This window comes from Pongo abelii, chromosome 1 (genome assembly GCF_028885655.2).
Source record: "Pongo abelii isolate AG06213 chromosome 1, NHGRI_mPonAbe1-v2.0_pri, whole genome shotgun sequence".
Classification (NCBI taxonomy): domain Eukaryota; kingdom Metazoa; phylum Chordata; class Mammalia; order Primates; family Hominidae; genus Pongo; species Pongo abelii.
The window spans coordinates 183,155,260-183,175,957 of NC_071985.2; the positions used below are offsets into that span (position 1 = coordinate 183,155,260).

Below are 20,698 nucleotides of genomic sequence, written 5' to 3' on the forward strand. Positions count from 1 at the left end.
ATCATAATTCAAAATTCAAAATTCTACATGGTATAATAGAAAAAGCATAAGATTTGGAGGTGATTCGACTTGAGTTGGAAATCCACCACCAGCCTTGACCTTGGTTTAGCCAGTTCAGACTCTCTGCAGTGCAATTTAAGTTTACTCATTTGAAAAATGTGAACAATTCTATCTGCCTTGCAGGGTTGCTGTGAGAAAAACAACAAATCTGAAGGCACCTGGTTCAGAGCTCAGTACACAGTAAGCACTCAGTACATGTTCATTTTCTTTGTCCAAAAGGTAACATTGCAAGGTTGCTGTGAAGATTAAAAACAACAAATCTGAAGGCACCTGGTTCAGAGCTCAGTACACAGTAAGCACTCAGTACATGTTAATTTTCCTTGTCCAAAAGGTAACATTCTGAAATATGTGCCCATTAAAATGTGCTGCAGGTGGCAAAGTTGACTAATCTAAGAGCTGGTAAGATTTATCCTTGGAAATTAATTTCTGAAATAGAGAAGTATACTTAAAAACATTACTACTCATCACCTATGCCAATAGCTATTCCTTTCATCTTCACAATGCTCCACAAACATCCATTAATAAGCTCTCACAATAATGCCAAACCAGAAAACACATAGCAAAGGAGGGGCTATGTGGATTCTAAAAAAGAAATAATGAAAGTACCATGTTTGACACTTACAAACACAATTTCTGGTATCTTTTGCCCTTTCAAAAAGCCATCCACTGTGAATGGCTCAAGTCAGGTACTTCAAATGTTAATAAGAGTCATTAGGGTTTCTGATTTCCTACAAGGAAAACCATCATGTTTTCCTGGGAAATTTCAGATCACTGCCACAGTACACTCTGCATACTGACAGCAGAGGGCTTTTCCGGCTCCCCACAAGGAAACTCAGGGTGGAAGAGCAGGGTTGTTCTTGGTCCATCCTCCACTTGGACTGCTCCTTTCTTACTGTATACCCCAAGAAGCAGCTAAACTGACAGAATGCACTTCAAGAGGATTTTTCCAGGGCACAGTCAGAAAGGTGTGATGAGAAGTGTAGAGATAACAGAGCAAGTGTTATTCCCCCTGAAGAAATGAGATTCTTACAAAGCCCTTACAAAACCCTCACTTACAAAATAATAAAATAATTTTTCATAATAATTAATTTATAATAATTAAATTACATGCTGGACTCAGAGGATTTTGTAAGTACGTTCACACTCACCAACCCACTTAATTTTCCTGAAGATCCTGAGAGATAGGTGGTGTCTTCCCTTGCCATCACTTGAAGTTTACAGGTGAGCAAACTAAGGGTTAGGGAGCAAATGGAAGGTAAAGCTAACTAGCCTTTATTCACAAGGTGCAGAGCCTGGATCTGAACTGACATCTTCTGGTCACTGACTCCCATCTTCCTTCTTTACCCACTACAAGTTCCATAAGCCCTGGAATGCACATTCCAGGCCACAGCCTTCTGCAGCCTTCTGCAGCCTTCTGCAGCCAGCAATGACAAACCAGAACACACTGTGTTCGCTCCTGTGCACACTCTGCACATAAGCTCTCCCTTGGCCTGGAAAGCCCTCCTCTCTCTGCCATCAGATCTAGCATGTCCCTTCTGCAATCCCCCATCATGGCTCTTACCTTTCTCTCTCATACACATTTCCATTATGGACATGTGCTACACAGCATTGAAACTCTCCAGCCTCCTATCTTTCTCTATCACTGGACTGTGAGCTCCTTGAGGACTGGGACTGTGTTTGATTCATTTGTAATCCCAAGGACCAGTGCAGAGCTCCTGATTTTGCTGGTAGAATAAATGAATAAATGGATGACTCTCTAGGTCCTCACCTGCTTTCTATAGCCAAATCTGCTTTCCTTGCCTGTTCATTACCACTTCGCTCTCACCATAAACCTCTCTTATCTCTCCTCTTCAGAATCAATGCAAAAGTAGGAGTGAATTCATTCTTTTAAAGCTATATTGCCCTTATCATTGTTGTCTCCCTCAACTTCCTTCAAACTATTCCAAGAGGCTATTTTCAAAACCTAGGGCCTTCCATTTTCCAAGTAAGGGCATCTTTACAGCCTTTGTTTCTTCATCTCCACATAGGAAATTAGATCTCCTCTGTTTCAGGCCTAAACTCATGTTTTATTTTCATGTTGAGTCTGAATTTGGCTGAAATCTGTAGTACCATCTTGAGGTTCACAGCCCCGCAGAACATTTCTACCTTTAAGAGTTTCTGTAAGTCACAAAGCCAAAGCCAATGGGGGCTCTTGACATTTTCCTTCAAGAACTATTAGATCTGGGCACGCCTGGCATGTTATTTCTTTTAAATAAGTGAATAAATAAATTATCACGTAATCACTTCTACATTCACTCAATTAACATCAATTCAAATATTCATTAAATATTAATTGCATAGCATAATAGTTAAGAAAACAGTCACTAGAGCTTGACTGCCCAGGTTTAAATTCCTGTTTAGCTGTGTGACCTTGGACAAGTCACTTAACCATTTTGTGTCTCAGTTTTCCAAGTGTAACTTGGGGCATATCAATAGGATAATGTTATAGGCTTCACAGAAATGTGGTTCACAGGAATGTGGCAAAGATTAAATCTATTATTGTTGGATAACTGAGTTCCATGGCACTTGATCACTGTCCTCTAGGAATTTAGTCTTGGAAGGTTAGTAGACATTTGAAAACAAAGTTCCAGATGCAGTGAGCCAAGTACCATAATCTGAATGCCTTTGGCAGTATGTCCCTTCCATGTCTTTGCATACATGTCCACTGAAATGCTTTCGCCATCACCATCTAAATTACCCTGCCATTTTGCAAGACTCCCTGGAGTCCACCTCCCTGACCTACATAGCTTCAGACAACTCCTGTCTCTCTCCTCTGTCCTGGTACTTACCACCCTATATTGAGTCGCTTTTTACCTGTCTGTCTCCCCACTGACAGGGAATGCCTTGAAAATAGGGCCTGAATTTTGGTTGACTTCTTACTCCCAGCATGCAGTACATGGGGAATTCAACCAATGCCCACTGAATGGATCAGCTATCAGACGCAGGTGCAGGGTGCTAGGAGAGTTTAGAGGCAGAGCACACGGGGACATAGGAGGAGACATCCTTATCTCCAACCCATCAGGCTTCTTTCTCAGCATGCTGAGATAATCATAAGAGGAACGGGTGACTCTTTATTTTAAAATGCTTTTTTTAAAGCGTTCTCTTACTCTTCCTGCTCTGTTTATTTTAGATGAGTACAGCCATCAAGATTAAAACAAATGTGAACTAGTGATAAAGGGGGTCAAATAAATTCTGGGTGAATCACAATACTAACATGTCACTAACCACAAGAGTTTCATTCAGTGCCCTGTACAAAAAGTACACTGACAAATATTTGGAAAATCATTCTTTCATTCTTAAATGTGTTTCATGGGGGAGTTTTGTTTTGTTTTTAAGGTAATTTCAAGTCTACACATTGCTAATGAAAACAAAGGAGGTTTGGGATGAGAATAAACTGTGCTTTTTTCTCTCTCTTCAATCTCAATTTTAATCAGGTAAATTGATTTTAATCAGTGAAATTTAAAAGTTTAATTTTAATCTTTAATTTTATATAACAGTATACACAATGGAGACAGGAGATAACAATACATAAAGGTTTATGTCTACATTCTAAAACTAGTGCTTTCCAGTTGCTCTCACCAGAGCATCAATTAAGTTTATGTATAATTCCAGTTAGCACAGGAGTCCTTCCTTGAAATTTTTGACCTATGAAAATAACCAAATCATCCATCCCCTTCATCCCCCACTAAAAAGTAAATATTCTAACTTATTACTAGAAAGAATTGGACTCAGGATTTAAGACTCCAGAGCCCTTTTAACCAAGTGCTTTTCTTCACAGAGCCCCAGGCCTCTAAGAGCCTGTGACACCAAGAGGATGGGGCCAACACAGTCTTTGACACAGACCAGTCTCAATCATATTGATTTACAGCAAATCTAATCTTATTTTCTTCACAGTCCTTTCTGAGATGACATATCTTTGATTTTGAGATTATCTGCTCACTTTTTTGAAAGTTATAGAATGGGAAGTAGCTCTCATTTTTCAGTTTAAATCTTCTCTCCCTGTGAGCCCCAAAATAAATTACCAATACCTAAAATGCACACCCTAGGGGGACTGAACTTATTTTAAAAATCTTCCTTTATTAGATGCCTACTATGTGCCGGGCCCTGAATCAGGTTCTTTACACATGTTAATTAGTTTATCTTCTAAACAAGCTTTGGAGGAAGGTATTATTAGCCTAATTTTACAGATAAGGAAACTGAGGCTCAGACAGGCTAATGACTTTACCAAGACTCCACTACAAGTAAGTGAAGGAAAAAAGCACCCCATTTTGCAGACTCCTAAGATGCCCTTAACCAGCAGAATACTCATGGAAAGGTAGAATCCTATGATAATGCCAAGACTAACTCACCTTCTAGGTTCAGGCTTCTGCAAGGAGCCATCAGGAGATCTTAACAGCCTTACTTGAGAAGACATTCTGGCTGACCCTGTCCTTAGCTGAATGATTGGCCAAATCCTCCTCCTGACCCTCCTGGAACATTTATCCCATTTCACAGAATAGGACCTCTCTTCAAAGGCTGGGACCCCTGGCCTCTTTATGAGTTCTCTATGTTAAGTTTTCCTGAGGCTCAGACACCTCAGTCCAATTGTCCAATCATTCCACAGATGACCACCTTACACCAAATGCAGGTCAGGCAAGCCTGTCTCCAAGAGTTAGTAGTTGGACATATGAAGCTCAGCCTTTCAGAGTAGGGCATCGACGATTCCAGCTCATCAAGCAGAAGCAAGGCACTGGCTGAACTATTGTGGCCTCACTGTGTGCCACAAACAAGGACTCATTAGTGTAACTCTCTAATGTAGCATCTTTTATTTTTTAAACAGCATTTCACTATGTGAAATTATAAAATACCACATAATATATAATATCTACTTTTATTATTTTTTTTTTAATAAAGATACAGAGTCTCTGCCACCTAGGCTGGAGTGCAGTGGTGTGATCACAGCTTACTGCAGCCTCAAACTCCCCGGGCTCAAGTGATCCTCCCACCTCAGCCTCCTGGGTAGCTGGGACTACAGGCACACACTACCATGCCATGATCTACTTATTACTTACTTACTCTATTCTCTGTCTTCTTCCTCTAAAATGAAAGCTTCATAAAGGCAAGGACTTGTCTTAGTCACTGCTATTACCATTACCTAGAACAGTGTCTGGCAGGCACTCAACAAAAATTTGAAGAATGGGACACAAATTAATATTGTATGATAACAATAATGATGATGATCATTATCACTTTATATGCCAAGTAACTGTTTTAAATCCTTAATATTCATTGGTCCATCACATCCTCACAACAACCCTAGTTTACAGATGAAAATGTTGAGGCATAGGGAGTGGAAATGATTTGCGCTAGGTCACAACTGATAAAGCCAGGATTTGAATCCAGGCAGTCTTGATCAAAAGTCTCTATTTCCTTGGGAAGTTGAAGCTGCAGTGAGCTGTGATTGCACCACTGCACTCCAGTCTGGGTGACAGAGTGAGACCCTATCTCAAAAATATCCCTATTAATAACCACTAGGCTAAATGTTTCTCATTAATTCCTACCTTTTAAGGGATGAGTAAGATAAAATAGGAGACAGAACATGGGCTTTGGAATGAAACAAACTAGGTTTTAAATTCCCAGTCTGATATTTTCCTAGCCATGTAACCTCGTACAAGTTACTTAAACTACGTTGTCCTCTTTCTTCAAAATGGGAATAAAAATGTCTATTTCTTAGAACTGTTGTGAGATTTAATGAGATAACCTAAGTAAAGTTCTTTCTGCAAAGTCTGACACACACATTACATAAAGGGTCACTATTATTGTGATGTATCATTGTTAACTGCGTGGTACAGACAGCAAGTGACATAAAGGAGTCTAGAGGAAAGAAGAATTACCGAGGAATTACAGGTGAGTCATGGTGATCAGGGAAAAAGTTTTACGTAAATAGATATACTCAAGATCTTCAGCTCAAAGTTACAGAACTGGGGTTGGTGAGCAATAGCTGTGTCAAAACCAGTCTTCATAACAAGGGGGATTTGGGTCCAATATCCCACTCATAAGCTAGGGGGCACCTGATGGGAACACATTATGAAACACCTAATTAATATCTGACTACATCAGTTAACAATTAATTACTGAGCACCTACTTGGTGCCAAGCAAAAAGATAAACTCAGGGTTGATTGTTCAGGCAGTGGTGAAACCTAGACAAATAAACATTTGATTATGGAGTGTGGAAGACCAATGATGGAATGATGCTGGCAGTATTAACAGAGTTGGCTACAACCCACAGTGAGTTAAGGCAAGCCTTTCTGGGTGACACAGGCCTCCTATTTGTCTCATGAAGCCAGATGAAGAAAGCAGAAAGATGTTGGAGACCGAGGGATCTGTGTGAGCATCGGTAGGGAACACCGTGGTGCAGTTCTACAGTGGAGCATGAACAGAAGGCAAAGAGACCCAAGATGGGAGGCTGGAAAGGAGAGAAGGAGTCTGGCCACAGAGGGGCTCCTGGGTTTTGTGAAGCTACCTAGACCTGGTCCTGAGCCACAGATGAATTAAGTAGCCATCTCTGAAATATCATCTTAATTGTGTGCTTATAGCAAATACACTGTTTCTCCATGAAATACAAACAAAACAGCACTGGGAGAGTGAAAAAATACATTATTTTTTAGGCTTACTGCCGAATTTTCTTTAGGGCCCTATTTTCTTCCTGAGTAGATCACAGGTATTTTTAGCACTAGTGTAGTATATCACCACTTCATAACACTGTTCCCCTTTTATGCTCTAAAGTTGTTTTAAATTCAACTCTGTTCAGCAAATGTTACTCTCCCTTTCCCAGCACTGTACCCTGAGCCACTTGGTAAATATTTGCTGAATTGGGCTGGATTCACCTAGCAACTACTGTATAAGGTAACATTGTGTCAACAGGCAAGGATGAAACTTAGGGGTAGGCGGAGATAAACAGATGAATATCTGAGCTCACTCACCCTCAATAAACTTGAAATTCTGATGATGCAATTGAGACATGTATATGACAATACATACATACCCCAAGGAGGACTGTAGAGTGCTGCATCCTATCAGTAGTGACCTGTGCCGGTGGTGGGAGTCTGAATCCCACTTCTCACAGCACATTCACCAGATATTCAGCTCTTTGAGGGCAGCGGGCCATGTCTCCTTTACTACTAAATATTTACAGACTACCAAATAGTAAGTCTCAGTAAGTTTTTATCAAATGGGTCTATTTAATCCTAACAATCCTGAGTGGTATTAATCCTTTTAAAAATGTGGAAACTGAGGCTTAGAGAGGAAATATAACTTGCTTGAATTTATAAAGCTAGTAAATGGCATTGTAAAAATAACAATAACAATGATAATAACAATTTTCCATTCTAAAGAAGCCCACCTTCCATTTATCATTCTCCAAATGTCTCTGCCCTGGGATTTGCTTTTCACACTAAGATGGAAAATGTTCTCTCTGGCTGAATGAAACTTGAAGTTTACAATTTGAGTTCTTGAGCTCTTGTTGGCTTTTCTGTGCTGCCAGTTTTAGGAGCTCCAAAAGGCACTGAATGGATTTGGGACAGATGGATCTGCCCACATTGCAGGTAAGAATACCCGTGCCACTAGGCATATACAGCTAAACATATAAAAATGTACAGTGTTTCTTTAGTACAAAGGTTCCCTAATCCCTAGAGGAGGATTACTCCAACTCCAATTCAATGGAATAAATCTTTAGTGAATGCCTACTATGTGTCAGGCACTTTTCTTAACACTTCTGAAGTAAAATATACAGTACTCTATGTGTCTGCCCTGCTGTGATAAAATAAATCCTTATTCACCTTCTCACATAGTAAAATACAAAGGGCAGCTAGTAAACCCTCAAGGACAGAGACTGACTTATCTTTGTAGAGGAGTACAGAGCTAACACATAGTAGGCACTTTAATACATTTTCATGGAACTGAAAAAATTTTTGAAATTTTATTCTGGAATCAGACAAATCTGGGTTCAAATCAAATCCTGGCCCAACCAATTACTGGCTGTGTAACCTTAATTTATCCCTCAAAACCTCAGTTAGCTTGTCCATAAAATAGAGAAATTAACATTTACCTTTTAAGTTTGTTCTAAGGATTAAAAGGGATGGTGTTTGTAAGGCACAGTGCCTGACTCATATCAAGAGCTCAAGAAATGAAAGCTAATCTTATTATTTCTAGTCCCACCTCTAGGTCACCTTCACTACTGATTATTGTCACTTTTATTATTACATTGCAGGTTTTGCTACATAGCACAACCAAGGCATAAGGTTTCCTAGTTAATAAATACTTTGGTTAATAGAGAGACCCAACATATACCATGCAGACATTAGTAGTTATCAAAGATGTAGGATATGATGCTTCATATTAAATCTAAAACAACTAGAAGTCATCCTTTCTTTAATAACTCGGAAGATACTAGAGATCTTGCATTGCATAGTTCTAAAAAAGCTGACCGTTATTTTTCCTTTGGATAATACAGAGCTCACTATTATCTAGACCAGTATTTCTCAAACTTTTCTGACCATGACCCAACAAAGTAAAACAAAAAAGTAAGGAACATACTGAACACCATTGAACACCACAGCTTCATATCACAACACAGAACATAGGTAACTGAAACAAAGATTCATGAAATAATACTTACCCTTAATAAGTACCAGCCAATAATACTTTCTTTTCTATTTCATTCAATTCTATCATTCCATTGTTTTAATTTTTAATGCCAGTCAAGACCCAATAAACTATCCATAGGTAAAACTAGAATCTAGTAACTTACTAATATTGTTATCCTGTCCAATAGAGTGTATCAAGGATACAATTCAATGGATCCTCCCATTAAGCCATGAAGTTTTATTCATTCTGTTTTACATATTAAGAGATTGAAGGTCAGAAAGGTTAGGTTAGTCAGGCTAAATAGGCTCCCAGAAGTTGATGACAGATCCAAGATCCACAAGTCTAACTCTGTAGTTCAGGCTCTTTAAAAATCAAAAATAAAAACAAAACCCCCAACAAAAGCCATATTATGACAACCTAATTCAATAAACATTTTTTTGAGTACTTACTATGTACTAGACATTGAAATAAGAGAGGATTTGACATGATCTATGCCCTCCAGGGCTAACAGATGACCAGTCAAAACAAGCATGCCTTGGTACATGTACTTGCAAGTTTGAAGTGTGTACATTTTTATACTGGAGAAAATAAGCATATTCCCCACTCACCACCATCTTCTCTCTGGCCACACATTATCCCACAAAATGAGCACTGGAGACCTGTTGGTGAGAGAATGCAGTGTACTCCTCTAATGGCACACTTCTTTACAATCTGAAGTAAAGTCAATATTTTTCCTCCTACTGCTTTCTGCCACTATAACCCTAAAAGCAGTCCTTAATGTGACTTCACCAATGAGCATCATCATCATAACATCACATTATGACCAGAAGAGTGCTCTAATGCCGATTCGCCTAACCAACGTCTAATTTAGAAGTATCTTTAGGGTGACTTCAACTTCTGAGAAATAATGGCTCAATAAAGACAGGTCTTGACCCTGAAAAAGAATTAAGAAAGGACAGTCCTCTGACCTAAGACATTCCATAGCTACCACTTCAAAGTAAAAACCAAGTCAAAACAACTGAACCTTCCTAAATCATAGCTTTTACCTATCTCTTTCTAGCTTTATCTTTACACAACGTATGCTGCATTCACACCAGATTACTTACAGTTTCTTAAGTAGGCCTTGTAAGTTCCCATCTCTATGCCATTATTCATATGATTCTCTCCATGTGGAGTTCCCCTTTCTTCTAATTTTTCCATCTATCCAGTTTTCCTGGCTCTACTCAAATGGCATTTCCTCCATGAAGCTTGTCTCCTTCCCCCAGCAAGAACTAATGTCTCCCTCTTCTGTACATTGTACCTCCTCTGCTGAGACACTGTCCACATCATTCTGCTTGTCATTGTCCTCGCTTACTATAATATATTTTAAATACTATGATGTTCCAGGATGCATCTAGAATATGGTTTATATGCAACAGACATGCAATATATACATATATTTATATATATTTATATAAATATATATATTTATATAAATATATATATTTATAGAAATATATATATTTATATAAATATATATATATTTATATATTTATATACTTATATATACTATATATTTATATAAATATATTTATATAAATATATATATTTGTTGATTCTCCAATGAAAAATTTGATATAGAAGATAAATTACCTTATTTTTCCCCCAAGAAAAGTAAAGTTTGGCTGAGCTGGACATATTCCCAAACACTCTGGAGCGAAGACTTCTGATATTACTAAATACGCAAGCTTAGTCAAGTGGCTAAGCTTTATTTTCTATAAAAAAGAGTTAACAGTACCTGCCCTAATTACATTAAAGAGATCAAACTGACACCATAGGGCAAAAATTATACAAGGCTGAGTGAATATGAAAGATGATCTCTATGGTCACAGATCTGTTACAAGCAGAACTATGCTGAGAACAGCTGAAGTTCTAGAATGCGAACTTGTTCTTCGGTTCTTGGGAAATGGACATGGGATAGTTCAGGAAGAATACTGTTAAGATTATACCAACTGCAAGCCCATGCCTCCAAAATTCAATGACTGGAGACCTGTTTAAGAATTCTTACTAAAGCAGTTCTAAGCTCCAAGTCTTTTTTCTTCTCATGAAAAACTTCAGCCAGAAATCTAAAAAAAAGAAGGAACTGAGATTCAAGTATTGACCTAAATACGGATGAATTTTTAACTTTTAAATAAACAAACACCTACCTAGCAAGAAGGTCCTAAGAATATCCAACCTTCTCATTTGCCTGCTCAAATCACTAAATTATTTCTTTTTTGTCCTTCATTAATAGGCATGAGATTTTCCAAGGCTAAAATATGGACAAACATCTTCTATACCATCCCTTCTCCAAAATCAAGTCCCTCCCGCTTTTTACAGATATATTTCTGCCCATACAAACACAGTCTAAAAACCAACCAAATTCTTCCAGAGAACTTGCATATCACATACAATATGTATAGACACACACCTGCAAAATCCTCCAAAGATTCTTGGTGAAGACTTAAAATAGATTCATATGGAAAGAGAAAAGTTTTATTGTCTGCCTGTTCCATAGCAAAGGATCTTTTTCTTTCTTTTTCTCTTTCTTTCTTTTTCTTTCTTTCCTTTCTTTCTTTCTTTTATTAGCATAGGACCTGCAAAATGGCATTTGGGATATCAGATCAACTAATAACCCCTTCCCCTACTTTTAAGGATTAAATTGAAGAAAAAAATCGACTTCCCTTTATGTCCTGCCTGTAAGCATATGAAGTAGAATTCAAAATCGGTGTTTCAAGATTGTGTTTTCAATTTGAATCTTGAATCCCTTCAGGACAATTTGTATTATTTCTTCATAATGGCAACAAGTCACAGCAACAGGTCCCCATTTAGAACAATTCGTGAATTAATTTATGGTGCCTATTTATTTATTTCCCCCTTCAGACCCTTGGGACAAAGGTACAAAATTAGGTTTAACCTAACACCAGTCCTGACGCCACCCATTACCCCTTCCCAAGTGTGTGTAATCAACAACTACACCAAGGCTTTTGTGGTTGTTTTCCTCTTTTCTCTCTCTCTCTCTTTTTTTTTTTCTTCAAATGGGAGGGTAATGAATTGAGGGTCAGCATTCTGCTCACATCCTGCACATCTCTTCAGTCAATCTGATCACTTCTAGAGGTGTTCACACTGCCAAAGCCATCCATCATCCTGCCTTGCCAAGCAGAAGGAAAACTGACGGCAAGTTACAAAAATCTCATTAAGCCACTTTTTGCCTCAACCTCTTCACCATTCCGTGAGAAACAGAACTTCAAAGTTCAGCCTATTGGGAAAACAAGGGGAAAGGAGGAAAACAGCTGATACAGTGAAAAGGAAAAAAATAGATCTGAAGTAAGTTGGTTTCTAGGAAAAAGTCAAATAATTTGCAAGTTACAATATACAGACAGGAAAGATGGGACCATATCAATTAAGCTTAGCCTATTTTTATTTTCTTTCTGGCTGACTTCTAACTTTCCTAACAGGCTCTTTCATGAAATTAAAAAAACAGCACTGGTTAAAATTAATTTTATCTTCATCATTTTTCTCTTTTGACAACTAAATCCCAAGTGAATTCTAATTCCAAAGGAGATCATGGATACAGCTTGCGAAATCCTAGGAGGATGCAGAAAACTTAATAAAGCCATACAATTCCGAGGAAGAACTGAGGGCTTGTCTACATAGAAAAAAAAAACAACACTGTGTGCCACCCTTCTTGCATGCTGGGGACAGTATGGAGACTGTGAGGGTAGCATGCAATGTCACTGCCCAGGACATCTGGCATGGGCAGATGGGCCTCTTCCTGGGGAAGGGCTTTTGCCAAGGGACAGAAAGACTGACAGGCTGAAAGAGACTTAACACTCTCAAAGCACCTTCAATTTTCAAGTCCTATGTATGACTGGTGCCTTCAAATACTGTTTCTCATCTGATTCTTGCAGAAACCCTGTGAGTTAGATATTATCATCACCATTTAAAGATGAGGAATTGTGGCTCATGTTGAAGTAACTCATCTGTGATTGCCCAATTAGTAACTGGAAGAGTTAGGATTCCAACTTAAGTTCAACTGACTCTGAAGTCCTTTGCACTTGCCAGTTTCTTAAGACAAAGAACAATCTTTTTAGAGGCTTGCCTGTACAGGCACACCATGATGTTCCTCGGAGGCCAGAGGCAGACTCACGGTTCTCTGGTCCCTGAGATAGCCTTGCCAACAAAGGCATGGTAATAGTGGTATCTAGTAGAAACAAATCTAATTTTTCTACATGTGTACAGGTCAATATAATATGTTTTTAGCCCCATCTGAACACAGGCCCTCTGGGTCCTAATCACGATAGGCAGGTTGCTTTTAAGACTAACTTTTCCACTACAGAGGTGATTAAAATATAATCAAGCTAGAAAGTTATCCTCCCCCAAAGTCACCTAAAACAGAGAAACTCCAAAATAAAACCAATTTACATATTTTAGCCCAAATTAAAAAGTAAAAGCTAAGGATTCCCTTTTAATATCCTGAATAATAAGTGCACATTTATATAAAGCTTCCTCTGGGGGATGGTTACTATGAGGACAACTTTCCCAATATTATTCATAAATATCACTTTTGTTTTGGTGTTACAGTAAGAATCTGGACTTGTGGGAATTGTACTATCTGTACCCAGTGCATCAACAGAGATAATTAATGTTGAAGACATGTATAATACCAGGAATTTTGGATGTGTGGTTGGCTGCATTACAAAAAGTAACATAAGAAAAGATAAGTCAAATCTGGTCAAAATCACAAATTTCAGGGACTTGGTCGTTTACTCCCTTTTAAGTGAGCATTTTCCTAATGAAAGTTTCATTAGTAAAGATGGCAAGTTCTCAGCCTTTCTACTACAGACTTTTAAGTAGCACTTAGAACTAAAGTTTATCATTAGAGCAGTATTTACTACTGCTGCATCTTCAAAGGGGGCACTTGAAAAAAAAAGTTCACCTCAGCCTGTTATTTTTCATGTACAAATTAGAAAGTAAACCTTTGAAGGGTCTAGACTGGCAGCTTAGGAAAACACAGAGTACTTGAGAAGCCATTATTGGCACATCCCACGGCACACCGGGGCTCACAGCTGTCTACAACACACGCCACACACACACACACACACACACACCACAATATTTAGATGTATATGACAAAGTAACTATGATTTCTGCTCCACTAGCAAACTTCCAATTTGGCATGCCAAAAGGATTACTATCTGTTCAGATGCTCCTGGGAGGTAACAGAGGAAAAGGAATTCAAAAAGCCACTTATGTCAGAAGCAAGGAGGCAAGACATTCATGTTTCTGTAAAATTAACCAGTTCCAGCCAAGCTTCATGGGCTGCTGACTGAAAGACAAGTTCCTTTCAACAATCCAAACTTCTATATTTCTTCCTGAGGCTGAAGATGTGAACACATGAAACCTTATAGACTAAAATGTCCAAAAGATCTCTTATTTCTATTTTTGGAGTCACACCTAGATGCTTATAAATACAGAAGGAAAGACATTTATGTACTTGAATGTTCCAGCAGACCTTTTCTCATTATCTGACACAAACCTCATTGTGCAATGTGCCACCTTAAAAATCCCTCACCCTAACTTTATCTCCAATCACAGGGACTTATCCTCTAATTAATTATGTCTTTTGACCACTGTCAAAAGAAAAAGAAATGGTGACCTTGGATTCCATGTTCCAAAGAAATACACATAGTAAGTCCTCAACAAATACAACTTCACCCAACAAGGAATGACAGCCAGTCTCTACTATGAACACTGTTGGCAAAACAACTTCAAGGGCTAAAGGATAACTCACAGAAGCAGGAGAAGATTCAATGCCACGAAGTGCAAACAGAGGAAACCTCCATGCTGTGTTTTTTTCAGAATTCACCATCTTTGCTGGGTCATTTCTCTGCTTCCCCATAGCCTGAAAAAAGAACTAAACTTCCTATGGAAAAAATATTTATGAACTATATTTTATAGTTTAAAATGAGTAATTCAAAAATTAAGCTAAAGTTTACATGTTATTTTTCAAATGAAGAGTCCAAGGGAAGTTATTTTCAGGAGAGACCTATGACATATATTTTTTTTCATTAAAAAAAATCACATATGCTAGTTTTGCATTTTACTTTTGGGGTTAAAAATAAGACTTTCCAAAAACAACAAAAAACAAAAACGCAAGCACAAAAATTACACTGACCTTATTTCCTCAACACTTCTACTGCTTTCTCAACCAAAATTTATTTAAGGATTCCTTTAGGGCTCTCAGCATTTCTTGATCCTTGTAGAGGGGGATCTTTATTGAGGGGAGAAATACCTTTGGTATTAGATACAACAAGGATCTGAATATGAGTTCCCCTAAAGCAAAGTTGGTTGGTCCTAAAATGGTCTGAGCAAAGACAGTCTCAGGGGTGGGGTGGAAAGAAAGAGATAGCTGGAGCTAGAGTGAGAGACAGACAGAGAGAGAGAGAGAGAGAGACAGAGACAGAGACAGAGAAAGAGAGAGAAAGTCACCAGCCTATTAACAGCCCTGACACTGCGTAAGTTATTTCTTAATTAATGTACAAGGGAAAGCATAAATATTACCATTAAGCAGAGTGGATGTGAACATCCAAAGCAAGCTAGCTGGCTGATTGCTGTCTTATTTTTTTGTTCTTTTTTTAACAATTCCATTTCCAAACTGCTCAATTCCTAACACGGATGCTCCAAAGCTACTGTGAATACACTGCTTGAATACCTAATGAAGTAAACAACAAGCAAAATGGCTTATCTTTGGTGCCCCCAGCTAGCATCCCAAACAGGATATAATTAAAGGTGTGAACAAGCAAGCAAGGAAGTAATGGACCTGCAAAGTCAAGGTTCTGAGAAATTATCGGGCATCTTGCACTGCACCAGTTCAAATTTATCACTCATTATCTCCTATACCAGAAAGAGCAGACCCACATGTTGGTACTCTTCTACACTCTTGTCCTCCTGCCTTTTCTCCCTTTTCACTGCTAAATAGCTAATTTAAGACAATTACTGCTTGTGACTCCCACCCACCCACAGATCACCTTCTCTTTTTTTTTTTTACCCTTAGAAAGCCAGTGACCTATAAAAGCCCTTTACCCCTAAAATACGTGGAGATTTCAAAAATATAAGGATGTTCCTAATACACACACACTTGCACACCAACTTACAAAGCAAAGCACAGGTGTTAACACTTCCATCTTACCTCCTCATTTTTACCAATGGGAAAGACTAGGTTCAAATGCCCTCAAAGAAAAACATCCTGCCCACCCCCCCGCCACCATACACATACACATATCCATATACACTCACATACACATATCCATATACACTCACATACACACATTTTAATTCATACCCAGGCCCTTGATTGAAGGGATGGCTTTTAGCTCACAAACATTGTTGTGGATTTGCACACTTATAATTTCTTAAGTGGCAGCTAAAGAAAGGTGTTTGGTTACTAACAGACTGCAGGGTCTGAATATATCTTTTTAAATGAATATTTGAAATTTCATATTTTTCTGATGAGAACTCTTGGAGTCATGAAGAGAAACCAGTTCTTATGGGAAGCAGCCCACTTTGGTTTTCTCTCCATTTATAGATGCACATATACTTGCAAGTAAGTGTGTATACATGTTTAGTAATACCAAATAAGGAAAGCCTAAGACAGGTGCAGGAATCCGCAACACACTTATACTGATACACACAGAGTCTCTCTGCCTCTCTCGCACACACACACTTTCCACATATACATTAAATGGATGGGGGAATGGATAGTGGTAAATAAAAGGTTGACTTTACTTTCAAAAGGAGAATTGACCAAATCTGTACAACATTGCCCGTCGACTGGACAATAGTAAGATAAAAGCTTGAAAATGTTCATGTCCCTTCCTAGCCCCAAAATTCCCAATGACATTGGGAAAAAAATACTGCATTGCAGCATTTGCCAGCGCATACTCGTGTGTTTAGCATCCGCTGGCCAGCTCACCAACAAATGTACATATTAAATGTCTAGGCATATAAATTAACTGCCTGGTGGCCACAGATCATTGGAGCTAACGAAGAAATTTGTCAAGGCCAAAGTACTTTTGTCTATGTATGATGACCTCTATGAAGACAACCATTTCTTACTTGAGGTACATACAGACAATTTGTTTCTTTTTTTAAAAAAATTAAAATAAGGTGTTAAGATGCTCAGGGCTAAATGAAGCAGCATATCTCCTCATGGAAGAAATAGTATTTGGCCTACATATAGGAAAAGAACCCACCTATAATAAGGAAATAAGTGTAAAGGGAAGAAATCAATCAAAGAAAAGGACTTACTCTGAGGAAATCCTATTGTTGTTCATAGTAACTCTAACTTGAGAAAAACACCTCAATTCATCCACAAGTCCTTTTAGAGATATTGAACACACACATACAAAGCACCATGCATGCAATAATTTCTAGGTATGAAATTTCAAATAGCTTATCCCTAACAGAAATCCTAAGTTAAAAATATCTGAAGTCTAAAGTGTCCCAAATTCAATTTAAAGACTAAGTTTAGAACTAAAAGGCAAATGCGCAGTTCATTTTCTTTCTCTCTCTTTTAAAATATTCTATAGTTATTATCTCACAACAATCTGGCCTTCCTCTCATAACAACACCCTAATTTTCAAAGGACCAAGGAAGGAGTATTGTGAGAGAAAAAGTTTTAAGGTTTTGTGCAAACCATCAAACAGAAGCAAGGCCATCTATATCTGGCCAGGAGAATGACTTGAATGAATGGCAGGTAGAAATGAACGGGACTGAGATCACAAATGAATGGTTAAGTTGTTTGTTAGCTTTTTAAAAAATGAGATATTAAATTGCCTTGTAAATCAACGATTGTCAAAGTAATTTTTCAGCTACTTCCTCATCTATGTTAATTTTACCCTTTCAAAAATTTAAATATTAAATGATTTAGCTGTTACATTACTATGAGATATGTGGACATTCTGATCATTAAAACTGCGACTTAGTCAGATGTTTTTTGCAGAAATATTTCCAATTGGATTTTCACTTCTTAATAAATGCACATTCAGCCTTGTGCTTCCATAAGGGCACACTTCCACATGAAGGTAGCAGGCATTAATATTTTTAAGACAAAGGATCGAGAAAGGTCAGCATCAGAACCACGTGTCTTTTTTACAACCCAAGCCAAGATGACACTTCTTACAGAAATTATTTTCCCCTAACTAGAAATTGCCAGAAAATTCTCAGAAAATAAAAAAGAAACTATATTAGAGACTTAAAAAAATTCTATTTTTTTAAAGTTGACACAGGCTTATGCACTCAACATATGGCCACAAGGTTCAAGTGTATGCCAAAAAATATAAGTTTATTTATTTTTACCTCAAGAGTGAAAACAAAATTTTTAAATCCCTTAATAAGAAGAGAAAACAAAAAGACGCACCTGCAAGGAAAAAAGAATTGGGGGGATTTGCAATGAAGAGAGTAAAAATTAAGAGTACTTTCAATAAAGCCAATTATATTTCCTAATCTTTTAATGTATTTCAGCATTTTTAAATCTCTCATTTTTGGGCTTACAATTAGCTCCCTGATCATGCATCTATTTTGTGCTTTGGTAAAAAACCCTAACAGATCACCATTTCAGTTGTTTTTACGCTATCTCCTGTTCACCCAAGTACTACACCTTTCAATCCTTACGGTACCCACCATCATGAGAAAAAGAGACTATTAGTAAAACACATTTAGAGAAAAAAAGAGAGATGCTTGTCACCCAGTGCACACATGGGTCCCAGACGTTCAAAGACACTAATATAAAAATCAGCTTTTCACTCAGTTTGTGCCAAGACCAGAACCAGGACCAAATGCCAAATGGAAGGCAGTGGTTATGAGAGTGCAAGCCTGATGGATCCTGTGACTGTGGGCATGGGGAAAGAAGGAAAGCAAAAAGCTCTTCATTTATTATTTTATAAAGTAATTTCTACTGAGGAAAAAAAATGAGAGGTAAAATGAATTCCCCTGAAACTATAGTATCAACATCCGATTTAGTAAAAATACCAATATCACCTAACTCCAAATCACTGCTTAGGGTAGATCTATTCTACCTATATTTTTCCTATGAATATTTGCTGGAAATTTCTAAGAAATCATTTGCAGAACCTATCAGCTATGGGAGTTCACTATTATGCTTCCGTCAACTTCATTCAATATAATTTACATTTTTTTCAAATGGTCTCACAGGATTCCTTGCGATTTTTCGCATGTACAATTTCACACCAGGGAAAAGAGGGAAAAAGGAAAAAAAAAAAAAGCAAGATTCCCTACCCTCCCTTCCCCCTCTCCTCCTCTCTGGGTTTTTTAAACAACAACAACAACAACAACAACAAAAACCACACGCACACACACACGCACACACACACAAAAACAGGGGAGACAGAACAGATGCTTAAAAATAGATTTCTAAAAATCACTGTAAACCAGAGTTAGAAATGTAATTAACACCTATTAATAACGAATAATTAAAGTTGGGCTGGCCACAAAGAACAGCAAAGATAATCGAGGTCCTGTCCCCCTCCCCTTTTTTTTACACTGTTTGCAGTGTGTTCTCATGATAGCCACCTGCTCCCTACTCGGCTTCTCCTCTGTTCGTTTCCCCGGCAACCTTTCATTGGGTTTTCCTCCCAGCTATCGCTTTCAGTTGGGCTGCTCGGTCTAATCTTATTTGTTTTACACCCATCAAAACAAGCAGCCAGACAAAGGCAATCCTCTAAGAATAGGAAAAAGACCACAGCTTTGTTATAACATCTATGCAGAGCAAAAAGTCCTCCCCAGGCTTTTCTAGGGAAAAATAAGTAAGATGGTTATGAATTTACAGCCTGCCCCCATACCCAGCTCTGAAACCCCGTGAAACCTATTGCTGGTGAAAATTCAAAGTCAAAGTGGGCACTCGTGGCATCTAATCATGCCATTTTGTGCCATATCTTCAGGGTCAACATCAGGCGACAGAAGCGGCACTCAAGGAGTTTCCCTGCTTCTTTTTTCAGAAAAAGATGATGCTAAAAATAGATTTACTACTTCGGCAGAAAGGTTTTCCACTTCCCCTTCCACATCCGAAAGTCCTGTTTCACAATTGCATCTGCTGGTACTGAATCTCACCTCCTCCACCCCTCATTCCCATCCTTCCCCATCACTCCTAGCATGAGACTGAAAAAGAAATGTGCCTTTAACTTTAGCAGCCGTGTAATTCCGTTGAAGGCTCACAGAGGCGGTGGACACGCCAGCCAACAGTGACGGTGACATTGATTGTCAAAAAAGACACCAACCTTCCTTGGCTAAAATGTGTGTTTGCTGGAAGAGGCAGTGTGTGTGCCTTGTGTGCATGCAGTGCCATTACACTTGGAGATGGATTCTGGTTTTCAGAAAAGAGAAATACTAATAAACACACACATACATACATACACAAACGATCAGCACAGTGATTTACGATGCACAGTCCGGCATCCTTACACATACACACATACAAGCGCGCACACACACACACACACACACACAGGGCTGGGACCTCCAGGCTGCCTTCCTCTTTTCACTTACCATCTTCAAGCCATTCCACTCCATCTGTGATCAGAAGAAGATGGACCCTCATACAGTGTGTCAAAAGCGGAAAGGAACGTTATGTAAAAGCTGACATTCCTTCTTACAGAGCTGCTGCCCAGAGAAGGAAGCAACAACTCAACACGCCAGGCACTGCTACACATACAAGCCGCCTCCTCTTTTTTATGAGGTCATGACAGGAAACTCTTTGAAATACAAGATGCAGCATTTACTGAAGCCCAAATAAATCACTCTCTTTGCCGTTTTGACTGCGCAGTCCCCCGAAACACAACTGCCCATCTCAATGTTCAGTATCCAGGAGCTGCCTCTCGAGGTTTAAATTTCCAGCACGGAAATTGAGATTCCTAACCCCGCTGCATCCACCCCCAG

At 38.4% G+C, this 20,698-nt stretch overlaps 1 protein-coding gene across 22 annotated transcripts in view; it reads right to left on the reverse strand.

Annotated features, from left to right (window-relative positions):
• The window catches only part of ELAVL4 (ELAV like RNA binding protein 4), a 152,134-nt gene that overhangs the window by 70,398 nt on the left and 61,038 nt on the right, over positions 1-20,698 (reverse strand). For 2 of the 22 annotated variants that reach the window (XM_024238654.3, XM_054534920.2), the window contains exon 1: positions 20,309-20,682. The exons of 12 other annotated variants lie outside the window; for them this stretch is intronic. In XM_024238654.3, the coding sequence (XP_024094422.1) occupies positions 20,309-20,332 (24 nt within the window). In that variant the 5' untranslated portion in view covers positions 20,333-20,682. Of the gene's footprint in view, positions 1-9,333; positions 10,100-10,357; positions 12,372-20,308; positions 20,683-20,698 lie in introns of those variants that run through there. 8 more of the 22 variants (XM_024238700.3, XM_002810844.4, XM_054534886.2 and 5 more) reach the window with 8 other exon arrangements.